The sequence below is a fragment of the Mobula hypostoma genome, chromosome 14, assembly GCF_963921235.1.
Source record: "Mobula hypostoma chromosome 14, sMobHyp1.1, whole genome shotgun sequence".
Classification (NCBI taxonomy): Eukaryota; Metazoa; Chordata; class Chondrichthyes; order Myliobatiformes; family Myliobatidae; genus Mobula; species Mobula hypostoma.
The window spans coordinates 46,172,838-46,192,592 of NC_086110.1; the positions used below are offsets into that span (position 1 = coordinate 46,172,838).

At 41.6% G+C, this 19,755-nt stretch overlaps 1 protein-coding gene across 1 annotated transcript; it reads right to left on the reverse strand.

Annotated features, from left to right (window-relative positions):
* Positions 1-193: 193 nt before the first annotated feature.
* Positions 194-18,412, reverse strand: LOC134356257 (cytochrome b-245 light chain). Its single transcript, XM_063067060.1, has 6 exons — positions 18,203-18,412; positions 17,716-17,785; positions 11,114-11,188; positions 10,814-10,897; positions 10,224-10,305; positions 194-1,598 (listed from the first exon to the last, which is right to left on the reverse strand). Exons 1-6 carry the CDS (start codon positions 18,258-18,260, stop codon positions 1,428-1,430), a joined length of 540 nt encoding a protein of 179 aa, XP_062923130.1. The 5' UTR covers positions 18,261-18,412; the 3' UTR covers positions 194-1,427.
* Positions 18,413-19,755: the final 1,343 nt, after the last annotated feature.

Below are 19,755 nucleotides of genomic sequence, written 5' to 3' on the forward strand. Positions count from 1 at the left end.
CTCCCGGTTCTACAACAGGTGCAGGTCAAGGTTTACAGCTCTGGAAGGGTAAACGGGCACTTCACAAATGGTGCATCAGACACCAGGCAAAAATGGCTCACACTAATGTGGATCCTCTGGTCCAAACCCATGACTGGAGCAACAGAAAGTTTTATTACATGATTCACTCTAAGTAAAAACTGAAACATTATGCCTTTCCACTGATAAACAATATAATTTTTAAGAATATTTTATTCCAATAAAAGTTTCTGTTCCTTAGCCATTAGAATTACAAGCAAAACATGTCAGGCCATTTTAAACATACTCCCTGATCATTATTACATGCTTTTTATTCAGCACAGGTGAGCCACTCTTTTGTAGTTACATTGCTAATTTCATGAAGCATTTAAGCAGACAGAAATAAATAACTTTTCCATTAAGTGATGGCTCCTTTTAAAATAGTTCTGCCATACCCCCACTTACATTAAGTATTTGATGCAGTAAAACAACTTGAACTAACAAATGAAAGTAATTCAATAGCACAGTAATTAGCATTTCTCCTGGTCGGTAAGCGTACTAAAGTATATTTTTCTGTGAACGTGGGCAGGTGAGGAGAATATAGATCACTAGGCACAATCCTTTAATATACTGCAGCCATAACAGTGTCCTTTACAACAAAGAATAGTACCTGGGACTGCAGAGGGCGATTGTTACTGTGGAAATTAGGAGACCCATCAGCACATGAAAATAAATGCCTTTGAAGTTATAGATCAATGGTGCCAAGTTTAATCCTATCATTAGTAATCCTGCGGGCCAGGGTATCCTGCTGTACACACACTTTTCTGTTCATTATTGTCAGGGAGTGATCCAGAAAGAAAAGGAAGGTCAGATAATGGAGCAGGTTTTGATCTGTGGCTGAGCTCAGCTGTCACTTTCAGTAGCGTTTAATACAATTGTACAGAAATTGTCTTGTCAACTAAATAAATCAGGGATTATGTTTCAGAAGTGGAGGCTTCAGCTCCATTGGTTGTAAATGATCACGAGACCAAGAGTTATCAAAGGCAAATTTGTTCCTAGCTTTGATGCAAAGCTGAAATACTCTTACTGTACATGAAAAATTATCCACATCTATACATCAGTTTTTATTAGTATTTTATAAGGAACAGACCTAAAATAATGTAAAAATATCTGTAAGTATAAATTCTAGGAAAGCTTCACGTACCTATATTCTACAAACAGTAACATTTGATGAATAAAAACACAGATTAACCCTTGCTGCAGCAAATCACTTTACGTGGAAAAAAAAGCACAGCAAAAAAATCTGTTCACATTTCCTTTCATCATAATCCGAGCTCGTGCTGCTCCTAAGACCTACAATAACTTGCCGTAAATTTCATTTACAAAACAGGTTAGTGATTACAGTTGTGATTCAAATGACGACCTCGATCTCAGTTGTGTGTTGGTGTGGCACCTGCTGCATTGTCCGCTAGTTTCCTTCGATGGTCTGCAGGTGGCCGAGGTGGAGGATTTGTGGGGGGCTGATGAATACTTACTCCAGCCTGTAAATTTCCAGACTGTTGTGAATGGATGGGGCTCCATTCCTCCTTTCGTACAGCAGCCTAGATGGAGAAAGATAATCCAACTTAATTTTTGTAAAAGCAGAATCAGAATCAGGTTTATTATCACCGTCATGTGACGTGAAATTTGTTAACTTAGCAGCAGCAGCAGTTCAATGAAATACATAATCTAGCAAAGAACGGAAATAATAATAATAATAAAAAACATGATAATAAATGAACAAGTAAATCAATTATGTATATCGAATAGATTATTTTAAAAATGTGCAAAAACAGAAATAACAGAAATACTGTATACTAAAAAAAAGTGAGGTAGTGTCCAAAGCTTCAAAGTCCATTTTGGAATTGGATTGCAGAGGGGAAGAAGCTGTTCCTGAATCGTTGAGTGTGTGCCTTCAGGCTTCTGTACCTCCTACCTGATGGTAACAGTGAGAAAAGGGCATGCCCTGGGTGCTGGAGGTCTTTAATCATGGATGCTGCCTTTCTGAGACACCACTCCCTGAAGGTGCCTGGGTACTTTGTAGGCTAGTACCCAAGATGGAGCTGACTAGATTGACAACCTTCTGCAGATTCTTACAGTCCTGTGCAGTAGCCCCTCCATACCAGACAGTGATGCAGCCTGTCAGAATGCTCTCAACGGTACAACTACAGAACATCATAACATCATACTCATCCTACTGTTGCATGTTTCAGTTTAGAGTTGTCCTAAAAAATAGCTTTCAATAAATAGAAAAAATCTCTAGGAATACAATGCTGAGTTTTAGCCTGAATTGGTATCATTTGAAAGTACAGACCAAAGTGTGCAGTTTCATGGTCCGACCACACAGAAATGAGATCATCCCAGTCTCTGGGACAATACTGATACCGGGAATGCAAATGAATAGTTCAGTAAAAGCTGCTTCACAGGTAAGTAGCATGGCGAAGAAGGCAGCTGGTACACTGGCCTTCACTGGTCAGGCACGGAGTGCAGCGGCTGGGAAGATGCATTTCTGTAAAGCATCGAGCCTGCACTTGTATTGCATCCAGTTTTGGCCACTTTGTTAAAGGAAAGATGATATTAAACTAGAAAGGATGTAGAAAACATTTACCAGGATGTTGCCTGGACTTAGGGACTCTGCCTTTGCCCCTTCTCCTGTCAGTAGAAACAGTTCTGCTGGGCTTGGTAGCTAAGCAGCTACACTACACATGAAAGCCAGGAGCTGGACTTGGTTGTCAGGGGCTATTTGCGATACATGCAAATTGGGATGTATTTCAATTTGATACATTTTTAAAATTGGGAGCTTTAAATAGGTAGTGGGAGCTTATCCCCACTACACTCCCCTCCCTCCCTCCCAAGCTATGACCTTAAGGAACCAACTGACTGACTGTTCCACGTGTTGCATGAATTTGTACACACTGAGCTCTGGAAGCTGGTGGTGGAAAACACAGGAATAAACCATACCTGCCCTGACTGAGAGTTCCTTGTGTAACACATGTACATTCTGCAATGGATGTGTAGCTTCCCGTTCACTCCAGCAGCCCCTCAAGGTTGAGAATGACTTTCCTCCACTCCCGTTCTGTGGGGACCAAAGGTAGGTGGCTGAAGTGTCCTCACCTGGACAGGTGGGCAGGTGATGCGGCAGAGCAGGCGCACGGTTACGGGTCTCTCCAATGGAGAGCGTACTCCTTGTGTGAATGCTCTGTGCTTCTATTGGAGAGACCTAAGACTCCTAGTCCTGACGAAGGGTCTCGGCCCGAAACCTCGACTGCGCCTCTTCCTATAGATGCTGCCTGGCCTGCTGCGTTCACCAGCAACTTTGATGTGTGTTACTCCTAGTGATTCCCTCCTTTGAGTGCTCACAGGCTAATGATTCCCACAAGTTGGGGAAGATGTTACAATGTTACAATTTTTTTCCAAACACCTTTGAAAACATTCTTCAAGCACTTTCTCTGCCTCATGGAGATCTCCTGTAAAGATAGTCCTCAGAGCAGAGTGCTTGCACCAGTGGGTGGGTGTCTGGCACCCGGACAATATGGCCCTCCTTCAGCTCGGTTAGGCACCATCGCAGGAGATGTTGGTCTGTTGGAGGACGACATTGGTTTTTTGCAGAGGCAGCAGTGCTGCTACCTTTTTAATGCTTTGAGCTGCCTACTCCATGTCCCGGGAGCATGGAAATGAAGGTGGGATCTCTGCTGCTCCAGGCACCACGAGCTTGGTGCCAGGACTTAGAGCTTGATCTTCCCACCTGAGCCAGCGGTGCCGAATCTCTCCAGTGGTTGCCTGATTTGCTGAAAACTGGCTTCATTTGCTCAGGGGGCTCATCGTCGGGCTGCAGTGCCAAGTGCAGTGACAGTATTGTGCAGCAGAAACAAGTACCTTCCAAAAGCTGCTTCCTTCACTGGGCATTAAACACTGTCTTGCAGCTCAACCTCAAAGTACACACTTCCATGTTATCTGTAAATCAATGACTTCGGTTGGGGCAAACCTAATTCTGGACTAGAGGTGAAGAGGTTTGAACAGCCTCTCCTTGGTCCTGTGGATTAATTCCAGCGGGGAGCTTGTTGTAGGAGGGGTTACAGCAGTGTGCAAGACAAAATGGGTCCAGGATGATGATATTTATTTGATTGACCCAATCTACATTGAGTTAGGGTCTGTGGTATACTCACTGGTTAGGATCATGGCTTGCATGCCATTGTTAAAGCTACAGACTATCTAACAGGATTTTGATCTTGAAAAGACCATAAGATACAGAAGTAGAGTTAAGACACTTGGCCCATTGAGTCTACTCTGCCAATCCATCACGGCTGATCCATTTTAATAGGTTCAATACATTCTGAAATTCTTTTTCTTTGCAAACATCCACAAAAGTAAAAGAGTGCTTTAAAGAATGAATGACAGTTAAATGATAGAACCCCAAAGCCCCCCCAGCTCCTCCTTCCCGCCCGTAAGCAGCAGCAAAGTGACGACTCTCCCTCCCCCACCAGCAAAAAAAAAGCAGTGGTGCCCCCCCGAGCACTCAAGCGTGCAGCAAACATCAATAAAGACACTGACTTGCAGTATCCCAAAGACTACTCGTTCACCCAGTATTCGACATACCACAGGCTCTCTCTCTCTCTCTCCCTAATAAGGGAGAAAGAGATGTCTCCATTTCACAGTGAGAAGGGAGACATAACAAAGCAACTCACTGATTTATGGTGTTAAAAGTCTGTTGCATCACTTTTTCCGAGCTCTGTGCTCAAAGATCTCGGGTCTCTGGGCACACAGCCAGCAGCCAGCTCGCTGCTTACAATCTTCCATCTCACACGATGCATCAGTTTTCTGCGGTAGCACTGACCTCGAATCCACCTGTCTTCAGCCCCAATTTCCTGGCTTCTCCCCATATCCCTTCATGCCCTAACTAATCAAGAATCTATCAACTTCTGCCTTAAATATACCCAATGACGTGGCCTCCACAGCCTCCTGTGCCAACAAATTGCAGATTCATCCGTCTCTCTGGATACAGAAATTCCTCCTCATCTCCATTCTAAATGGACACCCCTCTATTCTGTGTTCTCTGGTCTCAGACTCTCCAACCATCAGAAACATCCTCTCCACATCCACTCTCTCGAGGCCTTTCACATTCGATGTTTCATTGAGGTTATCCCTTCTTCTTCTGAATTCCGGTGAGTAGAGGCCCAGAGCTATCAAACACACCTCATAAGACAGGCCTTTCATTCCCGGAATCATTTTCATGAACCTCCTTTGAACCTTCACCAAAGTCAGCACATCCTTTCTTAGATAAGGGGCACAAAACTGCTCACAGTACTCCAAGTGAGGCCTTGCCAGTGCTTTGTGAAGTCTCAACATTACATCCTTGCATTTAGTCCTCTTGAAATAAATGCTCACATTGTATTTGCCTTCCTCACCACCAATTCAACCTGCAAGTTAACCTTTAGCAAATCCTGCACAATCTAAAAAATAGTGTAAGCTTTTATGTCTTCTACCAAATGATTCTTCATAAGTCCTGTTGGACAGAGCGGTTAAGATGACAAGTAGGATCACAAGGCCAATATACTCTCTATCTTCTTAACTCTTGCTGCACTTCTATATTTGCTTTCAAGTACTGGTGTACAAGGACATCCAAGTCCCTTTGTACATCAGTATCAGTCTATCACTATTTAAATAACAGTCTGTCCTTCTGTCCCATCTACAGGTTGTGTCCTTTGCATTTATATACATCAGCCTACATCTGCCACATTTTGTTCATGTCCAATATACCTTCGACATTCCTTGTAGCCTTCTCACAAATTATAATCCCACTCAGTTTGATGTCAACAATATGCTTAAAAAACCATTGCATTTCATTCCCTCATTCAATTCATTGATATACATTTCAAATAGCTGAGGCCCAAGCACTCAAATATACTACGTCCTCTGGTTCTTTCCCTTTTCTTTTTCCACTAGTTATATCCTTATAACATCTAATAGTTTGGTCAGGCACAATGTTAACTCTGTTGAATCCTGCTAATATGTATATTTTTAAAGAGTCTTGTCACCTTGTCTTTATGATGGACTCCTGCCAGTTCCCTTCCACTGACGTTGGGCTAACCAGTCCATTGTTCCTCGTTTGTCTCCCCTTTTTTGGGGACTTACATTTACCACCTACAAATCTGCAGGAAATGTTCCACAGTGTATAGCACTTCAAAAGGTGACAAACAATGCCACCAGTTTCATGGTTATTCTTTTAGTGCATTGGGATGACGACTACAAGGCCCTGGGGATTTACCAGTTTACAGTGGTATTCATTTCTACAGTACTTTGTACCCCAAAGTATTATTAACTTCCTTGAATTCCACATTCTCATTATACTCTTTGTTTGCACATAATTTCTTTTATTGATAACAAAACCAAAGTCTTGTTTACTTACTCCAATACTTCCCTGTTCCCCATTGTATATTCTCCCATTTCTGAATGAAAGGGATCTACACTAGTCTTAACTAATACTTACATGCTTTTTTCAATACAGTAATATAAACATATATTTCTTAAAAATATAATCTCATCTTCTATCTTTCCCTTTCTTAATCAAAACACCCTGTTTTTCGCTGAATTCTGAACAGCTCCCAATTCCAATTCAGCTGTCAGATACGCTTTCGGTTTATTTGAAGTTGAGAAAGTCCATGCACAGTAGTCAAACTGCTCGTTGCATTTTCCTTGAATGTGCGACGAATGTACCTTTTGATGGCTGAAATCCATTTGAAATTCTGGAAGAAGCTCTTGGTCCAAAACAAGATGGTTGAGGAGTATACATGTGACGACTTTCCCTGAAGCAGTTTGCAGCGAGATCCCTCTGCAATGACCAGTCATCTCCTTTCTCGAAGACGCTTACTTTTATCACATCTCTGTAACCATCTGGCATGCTCTCCCCCTCGCAGAAGAAGGGGGTGAGGTTAATCTGTGCCAGACCTATGCCACTACCACCTCTACTTCAGCAGGGATTAGTTGGCTCCTGATACACACTTGTTTTTCAATGGTGTGATGGCTTTTTCAATCTCTTGCTGAGCTGGGCAGTGCTAGTATTGTAGCAGGTAGCTGTGGGATGGAGTCAAGGACACTCAGCTGAAGGTCTTGGTAGAGGAGTTATTCTCCATGCTCAACATCCAATTAAAAATTATTACATTTGCATTGTTACTAGAAAACCCTCTACTAACAGAGCATCTTTAAAATTAATAAAATGTTCCAAAGTACATCAAAGAAGCATTGCTTGAAACTACATAATAGGATAGAGATGGGACCAAAGCTTGACCAAAGAAATATGATTTTGTGGAGTGACTTAAAAAGAAAGAGCCAAAGAGAGAAAATACTGAGAATTAGTGAGTTGCCAGAATGACCAGCTGCTTATGCACAATTAATACCGCAAATTCCTAGGAATCCGATGCTTATAAGCATGGCTAATATTTCACTTCAGTTTAAAACACTTAAGTAGTTCGCAGTACAGACAAAGTAAATATTTGAGGTGTTGCATTGAGCAGTCTGATTCACACTGAGAATGTAATACCAGTACGGCTGCTCCATCTAGCTACAAATGCAGGTGATTTTCAAACATCTGTCCTCAACTAAATCTGGAGGAACTATTTCATCTGGTGAGAGTGTTCAAAATATATTTGAAGAATCTTTTAAAATTAGCATATCATTGAATAGTGCAGTTGGAAAGAGCTTCACAAAAAGCTTACAGTCAATAGCGAATCTTTTCCTTGTAAGGCGTGTTGGGACTGGGCCAAATGAAACATTTAAGTGTTTTCCATCATTAATCAAAAGGGTGAAAATGGTTGACTGAAATAAGATACTGACCGACTATGCTCTTATTAAAATAACACACACAAAGAGCTGCAGGAACTCAGCAGGCCAGGCAGCATCTGTGGAAAAGAGTAAATAGTTGCCGAGTCGGGCCAAGCCCCTTCATCAGGATTTCTTATTAAAGTGGTGGACAGACACCAGAGGTTAAATGGCTGCCTCTTGTTCAATGAACTATGACATGAAAGGCAAGCAAATTATAAACTAGGTGTGGGTTACAATAAACATTCTATTAAAAGTGACTCAGGCTTGAAAGTGCACCTTAAAGACCATAGTAATACAGCATTTTAGACACACTGTTGTCAGTTGTGAATTGACTTCCCTCTAAAGGATGACTCCATCCTGGTAACTCCACCCACTATGTCTTGCTTCAGTGAACAGCAGTTGAACAAAGCTCCTATAGGCCCCAAGGAACAAACACAGCGTAGCAAAAATAGTATTTCTGCAATTACAGATTTGACATCAGCTTTAGTTCTGAAATATCAACTAACTTCTACGGGAAGTTAGAAAACAAGATTACTTCACCAGGAGGAGCTTCATATCATGACCAGAGCCCAATAACTCCCTCAAGAATTAAGACTACCATCCGGGAAAGGGAAGTCCAGTGACCCAGATCATGAGACTTTCCATTCCCCTTGGCCACTGCTTTAATTCTAATTACCAAAAAAAACAACTTTCAAACAACACAACTGTGGATTTTAAACGTTGCTATAGGAACCCATATCTTGCTGCTGCGTTTAGCCAAGACTGATTCAATGGCAGTACAAGGACTTTAACATCCTTCTAAGTTACGCCTGACTTTTTAGTTGACTATTTAATTGTTATCATTTAATTAAATGTCCATTTTTTAATGATGTAAGTATACATCCAATAAATCAGAACTGCTTTTAAGGTCATTGAGGATGTATAATACCCTGCCATTACATTGTTAACAGAAGATAGTTTTGCCTTGCAACATCCTATGAAAACATGTCGCAAGGATTTATTGGGAAATGTCTTGAGGCGTGTAACCAAGAGATTCTGTTAACAGAAATCAATCTTATTCATTCTGTTACACAATTCAAGCCTCTGCCATTGACCTCACTATTTTTCTATGTCGTTTTATTTATTTTTAATAAATCAAAAGCTGCAGATGTTTATTTAATTTGAAGATAGGAACTATTTGTTTTTTTTTAAGATCTCTTACTGAGTAGACTGCAACTCCCACTCACACACAGGGCTTTAGCAAACAGCTAAAACAAATTCCCTTGCTTTTACTTGTAACAACCATGAGTGCTTGAAATCTTAGGCTGGCGATGGGACTAGTTGTGGACTGTATAGAACTATCCTTAAGGGATCCATGAAGTATATATCTACTCTGTCGAACTTGTAAAGTTATCAGTACAGTAACAAAACTGAATAACTATTAATGTCTGAGGTGAAGTGTTGAGCAGTGTTTGCTAATTTGTGGTTTCACATTGAGAATGTAACATTAGTATTACTGCTCCACCTTGCTAGAGATGCAGGTGTTGGTTTCAAAAACATACACCCAGCAGCCACTGTATTAGACAGGCCTGCTCATTAATGCAATTATCTAATCAGCCAATCACACGGCAGCAACTCAATGAATAAAAGCATGCTGGTAATATCGAGAGGTTTAGTTGTTGCCCAGACTAAACATCAGAATAGGGACGAAATGTGATCTAAATGACTTTGACTGTGTAATGATTGTTGGGTTTGAGTATCTCAGAAGCTGCTGATCTCCTGGGATTTTCACACACAGTAGTCTCTAGAATTTATGGGGAACGTTGGCAAAAACAAAAAAAAAACATCTAGTGAGCAGCCGCTCCGTGGGCAAAAATGCCTCGTTTATAGGAGGGGTCAGAGAAGAATGGCCAGAGTGGTTCAAGCTGACTGAAGGCGACAGTGACTCAAACAGCCATACGTTACAACAGTGGTGTGCAGAAAAGCATCTCTCAGTGCACAACTCGTCAAACCTTGAAGTTGATGGGCTACAGCAGCAAAGAAGATCACACTGGGTTTCAGTCCGGTACCTAATAAAGTGGCCATTGACTGCATACCTCAGCATTCCTGGCTAGAGCTGCTTACAGATAATCGCCTTCATTTTGGTTAATAGATTGTGAATTCAACTAGCAACTGTTTCAGAACCAAATAAATCAATCACTAGTTGATCACAGCGAGACCAGAATGAGAACTGAACCACTCGTTCATCTCATGAAAGATTAAAAAAATCTTACACCAATTTATCACACGTAATAACAGTTTCGCAAACTAACAGTGACTGACGTGCTCTGGAAATTGAGAAAGATCATGTATCGGGTTACAATTCCACAAGAATATTAAAATCGACTTACAAGGAGATAAATGAGACTGGCAATGCCCAGGTTTACGGTGCCAAGAACTGTGGGCAACATAAATCCTCCAGGCACGGCAAGGCTGCGGAGAATTAAGCAAACAGCACAATATGTTAGTCTGCCACCAAAGCACAACATAATCCAGACATCAACTGATTAAACACCTGAAAATTTTGTAATATGACAACACTCACTAACTTATCTGGCATTGATCACAGGTGAGAAAGTTAAACATACTGAGCATTATACAACCAAACAACATATTTTAAGCAATAATGATGAAAAACTAAAAACCCACTCATGTCTTTGTAGATAAGAAAATTACAAAAAACAAAACTGTTTGGATATCAAGTTACTAAAATCTATATTAAAACCAGTGTGCTCAGATCATGATTCTTGTATCAAGTATTTCTACGTTACATTGACTGTTCTATTTATTATAAACTACTATGATTGCACATTGCACATTTAGATGGAGACGGAATGTAAAGATTTTTACTCCTCATGTAGATGAAAGATGTAAGAAATAAAGCCAATTCAATTCAAGAAAGAAAATTCGAGAGACAGAAAGAGAGTTGAGGGATTTCTACCATGCATGAAGAATAGCACGGACGTAGTAATTCCGGGTCAAAGGTCCAAACAAGTTCACAACAGCTGCCAGAAAGCGCTGACCCCTAAATACAAAAAAAAGAAATAGGATTACAGTACCATCAGATAGAGTATGAAACTACATTTGGCTAAAGTACAAACCCTATTCATTCATAAATTATTTCAAATCCCACAGTTCTGTCATTATTTGCATCTTGCAAAATATTTTGATTTGAGTAATTACTTCTTCATACTTATCACTTTTAAATGTAGTCTAACTTCTCTATTTAAAGTTTACTTACGGTCTCTCCATGGTGGTGCCTTTGCTCCTTTTCCCTCGGGGATATTCCAGTAACATTACAAAAACTCCTGCAGCACTGAGCATCACCAGGTAAGGAAAAAAAATGCATAATCACAATGATTCAGCATGTGCAATCCTCGAATGGTCATAAACCTCTCCCCTAATGCCATGGCCTTTTAAACAAATTAAACAGCAAAGATTAGCTGTTCAACGCTGCAGATGAAATGCTGTCAGAAGCTTACTAAGTTCCTCTCTAAACTAACCATACTTTTAGTATGGTAGAAGCGTTTCCATCTCACACAAATCCAGATGAACTAGTGAGACGATTGTGGTAAGCAGACTACAGCCAGATAATCTACAACTGAAGATTTTGTAAAGTATCGATACAAGTTTGATGCAAGACAAGGTCTCCACTCGCTAGTGGAACACAACTTTTTATTTCAAGAAGGATGATTAACACTCCCAATCACTTCAGAAGAATGTGAAATATGATTTTCTCTTTATCTACAAATGTTGGCTGCTGGTATTTTAAAGTTACATTTCTGAAGACAAACGCTAGAATTTACCAGTACGGTACAGAACATAGAACATAGAAAACCTACAGCACAATACAGGCCCTTCGGCCCACAATACTGTGCTGAACATGTACTTACTTTAGAAATTACCCAGGGTTACCCATAGCCCTGTAATTTTCCAAGCTCCATGTACCTACCCAGGAGCCTCTTAAAAGATCCTTTTCCATTGCATCTAGACAGCAAATTGAAAATGAAAGGAATTTTGAGTATAGCTTGACGGCAAAAGCAGCTGATGATTGTTTTTAACTTTTAATATGTTCTGGAGCTGCAAAAGCGTATTATGATCTTACCCTGAAAGCGCTTCAAATATCTATTGATTTAAACATGAAACTTACACTTTAATTATGAAAACAATGCATTGTTGACCCCTTTGCCACCCCATATACACCCTTTGTGATGAATCAACTCTACCACATGATGCACTGTCCGCTCAATATATTGAAATCTAAACAATTTTACTTTATTGTACAGGTCATTTCCATCCTCACCTCTCCCCATTCCAGTGAAGCCTTGATCCTAAAACCTTGCAGATGTTTTTTACGCAATGCAGTAAGTTTAGAATTAGGTTGAACGAAGAGCTATGGACCAGCCAATAAGCACAGGACCTCTACTGGATCAATTAACAAAATTAAGACAACAGAGCTGACAAACACTGGTAATCCTGCAAACCCTTAGGGTAGGTTAGAGTACATTCTGGGAAGCGGATGGAGTAGTTATTCATAAAATCAGATCAGGAATTTCTCCAGAAATTCCCCCTGGATTTCCACATAAATCTTATTCCTATTTATGGCTTTATGAGTAGAACTGAGAATAAGAAAGGTATTAAGACTTTACATTATAAACCTCCCAAATGTCCGCAGGATTTAGAGGAGCAAATTTGTAGAAAGATCGAAACCTGTTGTAAGAAATATAAGGTTGTGATAGTAGGTGGTTTTAACTTTCCACATATTGACTGTGACTCCCATACTGTAAAAGGGCTGGATGGGAAAGAGTTTGTCATATGGGTTCAGGGAAGTTTTCTTACTCATACATACAGTAGAAGTCCCAACTAGAGAAAGTGTGACACCAGATCTTCGATTAGGGAATGAGACATGATAGGTGACAGAAGTTTGTGTAGGGAACACTTTACATCTATTGATCATAATGTCATTAGTTTCAAGGTAATTATGAAAAAGGATAGGCCTGGTCCTCAGGTTGAGATTCTAAAATCTGCAGATGCTGGAAATCTGAGCAACACACACAAAATCACTCTGAAAGATCAGAGTGGTAATCTATACATGAGGCCAAAAGAGATGGGGGAGATCTCATGATGTTGAAAGGCATTGATTGTGTGGATAGTCAGAGGCTTTTTCCCAGGGATGAAATGGCTAACACAAGAGGGCACAGTTTTAAGGTGGTTGGAAGTAGGTACAGAGGAGATAGCAGGGGTAAGTTTTTTACGTAGAGAGTGGTGAGTGCGTGGAATGGGCTGATGGCAATGGTGGTGGAGGCGGATACAATAGAGTCTTTTAAGAGACTCCTGGATAGGTACATGGAGCTTAGAAACATAGAGGATTATGGGTAACCCTAGGTCATTTCTAAAGTAAGCACATGTTCAGCACAGCATTGAGGGCTGAAGGGCCTGAATTGTGCTGTAGGTTTTCTATGTTTCTATCTTAAATCCGGGAGATGGACAGAGAGTCCATAGATGTGCGGCAATGCAGCAGTGAGGTTACAGACCCTCTAGTCTACAGATTACAGAGAGGGATTAATAAAGGATCTAATGTTTTCCCCGCATATACGACGCATAAATTTATCTTGGGTATCCAGTTGGGTCCAGGTATCAATTTTAATCTTCATTGAAGATGGCAGAATTTGTCATTGAAACATCAGTTAAAAATTGATACCTGTGCTCGGCAAGATGTCCGAGAAGAGAGAAGGAGTTGTTTAGTCTCTTGAGGCAAATTAGCATGGATAAATCTCCAGGGCCTGACAATGTGTTCCCTCAGACCCTGTGGGAGACAAGTGCAGAAACTGCAGGGGCCCTATTTAAAAAAACTTGGATAGGCACATTGATGGGGGGGTTATGGAGGGCTATGGTCCAGGTGCAGGTTGCTGGGACTAGGCAGATTACTGGTTCAGAACTGATTAGATGGGCTGAAGGGCCTGTTTCTGTGTTGTTGCAGATGAATATCACAGACTGTAGTGGAGGCCAAGTCCATGGGTACACTTAAGGTGGAAGTTGATTGTTTCCTGTTCGGTCAGGGCATCAAAGGATATGGTGAGAAAGGAGGTGTATGGGGTTCAGTGGGATCTGGGATCAGTCATGATGGAATGGTGGAGCAGATTCGATGGGCTGAATGGCCTAATTCTGCTCCTCTGTCTTATGGTTTTAATAGGAGAAGCTTCCTTGTCCAACATAACACCTCCTCCCTCTCCCAGTGTGATTCCCAACAACAGCATGGATGTAAAGGCTGATTTATACTTGTGTGTACTAGCTTACACCGTAGCCTACGCAAGTGGCTACGCCGTTGTGAGCATTTATACTTGTGCATTGGTGTGTCTGCGTCGCTCTGCAATTCACTGCCAAAACGCTAGTTGGCGGTAGGGTTTCTGCGCCACTGTGTTGAGTTTCTTCGTGTTGAAACTCAACACGAAGAAACTCAAACTTCAAACAATGGCGACTGAAACTGAAGGAGGGTGAAATTTCTGTGCTTGTCCGGCCACTGAGAGACATGGGTGAAGAAATGCATTTCAAATATTTTCGGATGTCGGCAGGTAGATTTGACGACTTAGTTCATAGTCTCCAACCATTTATTTCCCATCAGTGTATGCACAGTATACTCAGAGACTGACAATCACCATTCGAGTTTTAGCTTCAGGTGGAAGTCAACAAGCTGTAGCAGCTAGCTACAAACTGGCATCAAGCACAGGGTCCTCCATAATTTTGGAGGTCTGTAAAGCTTTATGGAAAGCATTGCAGCCAGAGTTCCTTCCCTGCCCTTCAGTCGCCCAATGGGAAGCTATTGCAGCGTAGGAGGAAATGCGATGCTACCAAGCGGACCAATCACAGTTGTTCAGTCTGTGTCACCGCAATGCGCAGTTACATTTTGGGAGAGGTGCACGTTAGGCTTCGGCGCAGGGTTCAGCGTAGGGTTTGCGGCTACGCCGTACCTACAGCGTACTTTTGACGCACAAGTATAAATCAGCCTTTAGGCTCCATATATCAGATGGGCATACTGAGTATTTGGAACAATATGTCCATCTTACTTCTCTTTAGTTTGACACACAATTACAATATATAGAACTGCTCAGACCAAACTCATAGTTCTAGAAACAGTGAATTGACTGGAAGGAATCCCTTCACCTGCAAACAGTTCTGGCACAGACATTTATTGACTGCTTGGCAACATTTCATTCTTTGCTGAGACAAAGTCTGCTTGACAAAAAGTGGAGGTTATCACTATTAACCGATTGCTAATGATTTCAGGCAATGACCTGAGATGAGGAAGAAGCAACACTATCACTTTAACCCTGAAATATGCAAAGCCAATGTCCTTACAATGAGGTAGTTGGCATGTTTAGTTAATTATATAGAATACATTGTGTGTTTGTGTTGTAGTGTTGTTAACGTACATTATTTGCATGGTCAACCTGGAGCATTCTAAGCTGGACACCCACAAAGCACACAGAGAAGGAACCCAAGCCAACCAATAAATGAGCCCACGTTTTGTTTTCCTTCTTCCTGCTTCATAGATGTTGACTCCGCACTTTCAGAAGTTTCTATCTTTATTTGAAAACACACCACCTTTTGATGCTCACTATGAGCCACTGAGACTGTAGCTTTACATTTAAGATATTTTGAAGTGGTCTAATGCTTGACAGAGCTGTACTAAGGATTAAGTGCACTGTCACTTCAAAGAAGAACAATGCTTTCCTTCCACGCCTGCTCTCTTCCCATGCCTTTCCCCAAAGTACCCTACCCTGATCAGACTTGCTCTACCAAAACATACTCTCACTTCTGCTTATCAAGCTTTGAATGCAGTTTGGCTGCCAAGTCTCACCTCATTGTTATGAACATAAAATTTCTGAATTTTACTGTGGAGACAAAGATGGTGCAAAAGCTCCAAGCGTTAATTGTCAGGGCATGACAGTTCGTAATCACCCAGAATCTCGACTGGTGCCTCAGCATTCGACTATTTCTTAGACATGGATGAAGAAATATAGTGGTGTATACCCAGCTGCCTATACATATCATTAAGCTAGGAGACACAGTAAATAATGTAGATAGAGCACGGTGTTACAGAAGGGAGATGACAAATTAACAGAGAGGAGTAAAGTATGGAGAATGGATCCCAATTGAAGTCTGACATCATCCACTTTGAAGTAAGTTGAAAAATTAGAGTTGTGGGGGAACAATAAGTTTACATAAACCAACAACAGCACAGAAAGAATTTATTAAATAGTTCTGACTGAATGTAGAATATTGCTGTTTATCTCAATGGGCTTGGGATATAACAACGTGAAAGTGATGGTACAGACCAAGCAAGCAATGCAACTGAAGTTGATGCTGTGTCTTCACCAACATGGAGGCACTGAGCTATGGCCATGCTGTGTCCTCACCAACATGGAGGCACTGAGCTATGTCCATGCTGTGTCCTCACCAACATGGAGGCACTGAGCTATGTCCATGCTGTGTCCTTACCAACATGGAGGCACTGAGCTGCGTCCATGCTGTGTCCTCACCAACATGGAGGCACTGAGCTGTGTCCATGCTGTGTCCTCACCAAGATGGAGGCACTGAGCTGTGTCCATGCTGTGTCCATGCTGTGTCCTCACCAACATGGAGGCACTGAGCTAATGCTCAGTTTACGCTCTATCCATTGTCACTGAACCTTGCTTGAGTTTTCCCCCCAGATCTGATTTCTATGCATTCCTGAGCTCTGCCTTCAGTTACTTCAGCATTAAATCCTGACATCTCTCCTTAAACTCTTCAGCTTTGCTTCAGAATGACTTCCTTAACGGAGGGGCTCTATAACCAAACTTCTGCCCACATTCCCTTAATATCTCTTTTGTGCAAAGTAATATGTTTGGTTTGCTGTTGCACCATGAAGGATTTGTCTATATTAAAAAGGTGCTGTATAAATGCCAGTAATTGTTTTAAGAACTCAAACTAATAATGGGTTTTATACACATCACAGGAACCCAATTGATAAATTTATTCTTTAGTCTTGCTTTAGATTTAATACAAACAAAGACTGTGGGCTTTGCTGGCATAGGGAAGCACTACTGTCCTCTATTAATTGCCAATGGGATAGTAATGTTGATCCACCTTCTTGAACACTGACTAGCAAAGATTTTTAACAGAACCGAGGAACGTGATGGATTGATTTCAGGGGACTGTTAAGAAGTAATCACATTGCTCTGGTTACAAAGGGGAATGCCAGTTACAAAGAGGAATGCCAGCAGGACAGAGCATCACTTCCATTTTACATCAACCCATGTCCCATCCCAGCATGCAATAGAATTCAAATCTGCCATCTCTCCTTTGCCTTGACTCACAAACCCAGTCAACATTGTCTTCATTTTATTTGACCTGTTGACCAGAAGAATCACACAACTCTGCCCTTGGGCCACAAGAATTCAAAATGATAGCACGGTTCCTGAAAACCACATCACCTGCCACGAGCTCTTCGATTTCACGTAGAATTCAACTTCTTTATTAACCTGAGGTAACATACTTCTCAACAATTTTCTTAATCAATTAATAGATTTTGCTTGCATTAGCTGTTACTGCGGGGGGAGGGAAGTTTCCCTTTTGAGGTGGGAGAGTATAGACAGAGAGACAGGCTGGAAAATGAATGGAATTGACAGATAGTACACAACGTAGTAAGTCCTTGTTGGAAATGATCGCCCCATTCCTCAAAGCAATTTACAAATAATTAGATTCAGAATTTGCATTAAACTCTATGTACAGTGCGGAATATCCAGGGTGATGGGGTCGGTAAAGTGGATGTAATTGTAGCGTCTCCTTTGCAGAAAAGGATACATGCCATACGCAGCAAACTCCCATCTTTTAAACTGCCCGGCCACTCCCACTATACCGCCGATCAACATAACTATTAAAAGGAAACACAATGATAAAATTAGGATCAAACATGCGAAAACTGCCAGATTACAGCCCTGATCTAAAATCACTAAAAAAATTGACAGAACCCCAAGAATTGTTCAAATATGAATAGAATCACTATACTAGGAATTTGGATGCTTCACGCAAACGACCAATTCTGCTTTTCAATGTGTAATCCCAATATTTTGCGGTGTGTAAATCAGTATAAACAACATACCCATTTACCAGGGAGTGTAGCAAACCCTGACAGTCCTACTCCATCACAGTGCGGACAAATCCGCCCTCAGTCCACAACCAACACATCAAAACCTCCCACCATCAGAAGTCTCGTCAAAGTGCACAGAAAGTGCTATTCGGGGGGTTGCGGGAAGTTCTGCGGAGTTCGGCAGACTGCGGGGTTACTCACTGAGGCCGGAGGCCAATGCCTGCTCGTTTGCCCACATAGCCCACTCGATCTTCCCCATGGCCGGCGGATGAGCTGCTCTGCACGATCCGATCACTGCTGCTCCTGGGCTCGGGCTCCGATCCTCTACTGCTGGGATTGAGTTTACCGACGTTATACCGCAGTCGCAGCTCCCTGAAACTCCGCGTCATTTCCTTCTTTTCGCCTCACTGCGTGACCAATCGGGAGTACACCTGGGCGTTGTCAACTAACTTCGGTCTCAGTGAACCAGAGAAAGAGGAAGTTTTGTGTTGGGCGGTCGCTCGGTTGTCCACTGCCCGAGTGCAGGTGCGCGGCCGGGCGCAACTTCACTGACTCATTCTCGCTGTCTTCCTCCTTTCATCCCACAGCGCCGTTGTCAAAATGTGTGCAGTTTACCATGATAACTGGAAGGATACAAGGGCGGGGAGAATATTTTAGTTTGCTAAAGAGAAATTTCAATCGACGTCGTTCAGCTGTTTGTTTTAAAAATCGTGCTACCTGACTCCTACAACAGAGAACTAGTGTTACTCTGAATTGAGCTATATCAACCGAGGCTGTTCATCGCGAAGCAACAACTAGAAACAACGCGAGCTAAGGATACAGTCCTGAAGGTGGTCAACACTTCAGTGCATGGAACAAATTAAATTTTGTCGACTTGAAAAGTTAGCTCCGTTTCTTTTGCTACAGATACAACTTGGCCTACAGAGTATTCTTAGCGTATTCTGTTTTTAATTTTTAAATGGCGTGTTGATATTTTGAGTGAAAACTAATTTGTAGGCGCGGCCAGCGATTAGGAAGATAAGATAAATTTAAACAATTGAATTTGAATATAGATCTAAGTAAGACGTGCGGGAGTTGACGGGCTTGGGTGAAACTGCACCTACGGTGTTGTGTATTTTTGGATTCTTGTCTAAGAATAGATGTAATTGACATTGAGAAGGGAAGATCCGTTGGGCTGGTTCCAGGGCAGGCAGGTGCAGAGGAGAGATCGAATAGATGAGGTAAGTATTCTCTAAAAGCTTGGAAGGATGAAAAGATGCATCACTAACTCAGAAAATTCTTACAAGAAATTTGTAAAGAAAAATACACCTTTCGGCAAGACGTAGAGAGGATGTTTCTGTGGCTGAGGAATTTAGAACCAGGAATTAAGACCATAAGACAAAGGAGCAGAAGTAGGCCATTCGGCCCGTCGAGTCTGCTCCGCCATTTTATCATGAGCAGATCCATTTTCTCCTATTTAGTCCCACTCTTCTGCCTTCTCACCATAACCTTTGATGCCCTGGCTACTCAGATACCTATCAATCTCTGCCTTAAATACACCCAATGACTTGGCCTCCACTGCTGCCCGTGGCAACAAATTCCATAGATTCACCACCTCTGACTAAAAAAATTTCTTCGCATTTCTGTTTTGAAAGGGCGCCCTTCAATCCTTAAGTCATGCCCTCTCGTACTAGACTCCCCCATCATGGGAAACAACTTTGCCACATCCACTCTGTCCATGCCTTTTAACATTTGAATTAATATGGGCTAGTTTT

What these genes read in the sequence shown, in the direction of transcription:
- LOC134356257 (XM_063067060.1), bottom strand. Translation starts at nt 18,260, where the DNA reads ATGGGGAAGATCGAGTGGGCTATGTGGGCAAACGAGCAGGCATTGGCC. An exon ending in CGTGCTATTCTTCATGCATG is followed by an intron (nt 10,306 to 10,813) that starts GTAGAAATCCCT and finishes AATTCTCCGCAG; the next exon opens with CCTTGCCGTGCCTGGAGGAT. An exon ending in CCAGTCTCATTTATCTCCTT is followed by an intron (nt 1,599 to 10,223) that starts GTAAGTCGATTT and finishes TTCTCCATCTAG; the next exon opens with GCTGCTGTACGAAAGGAGGA.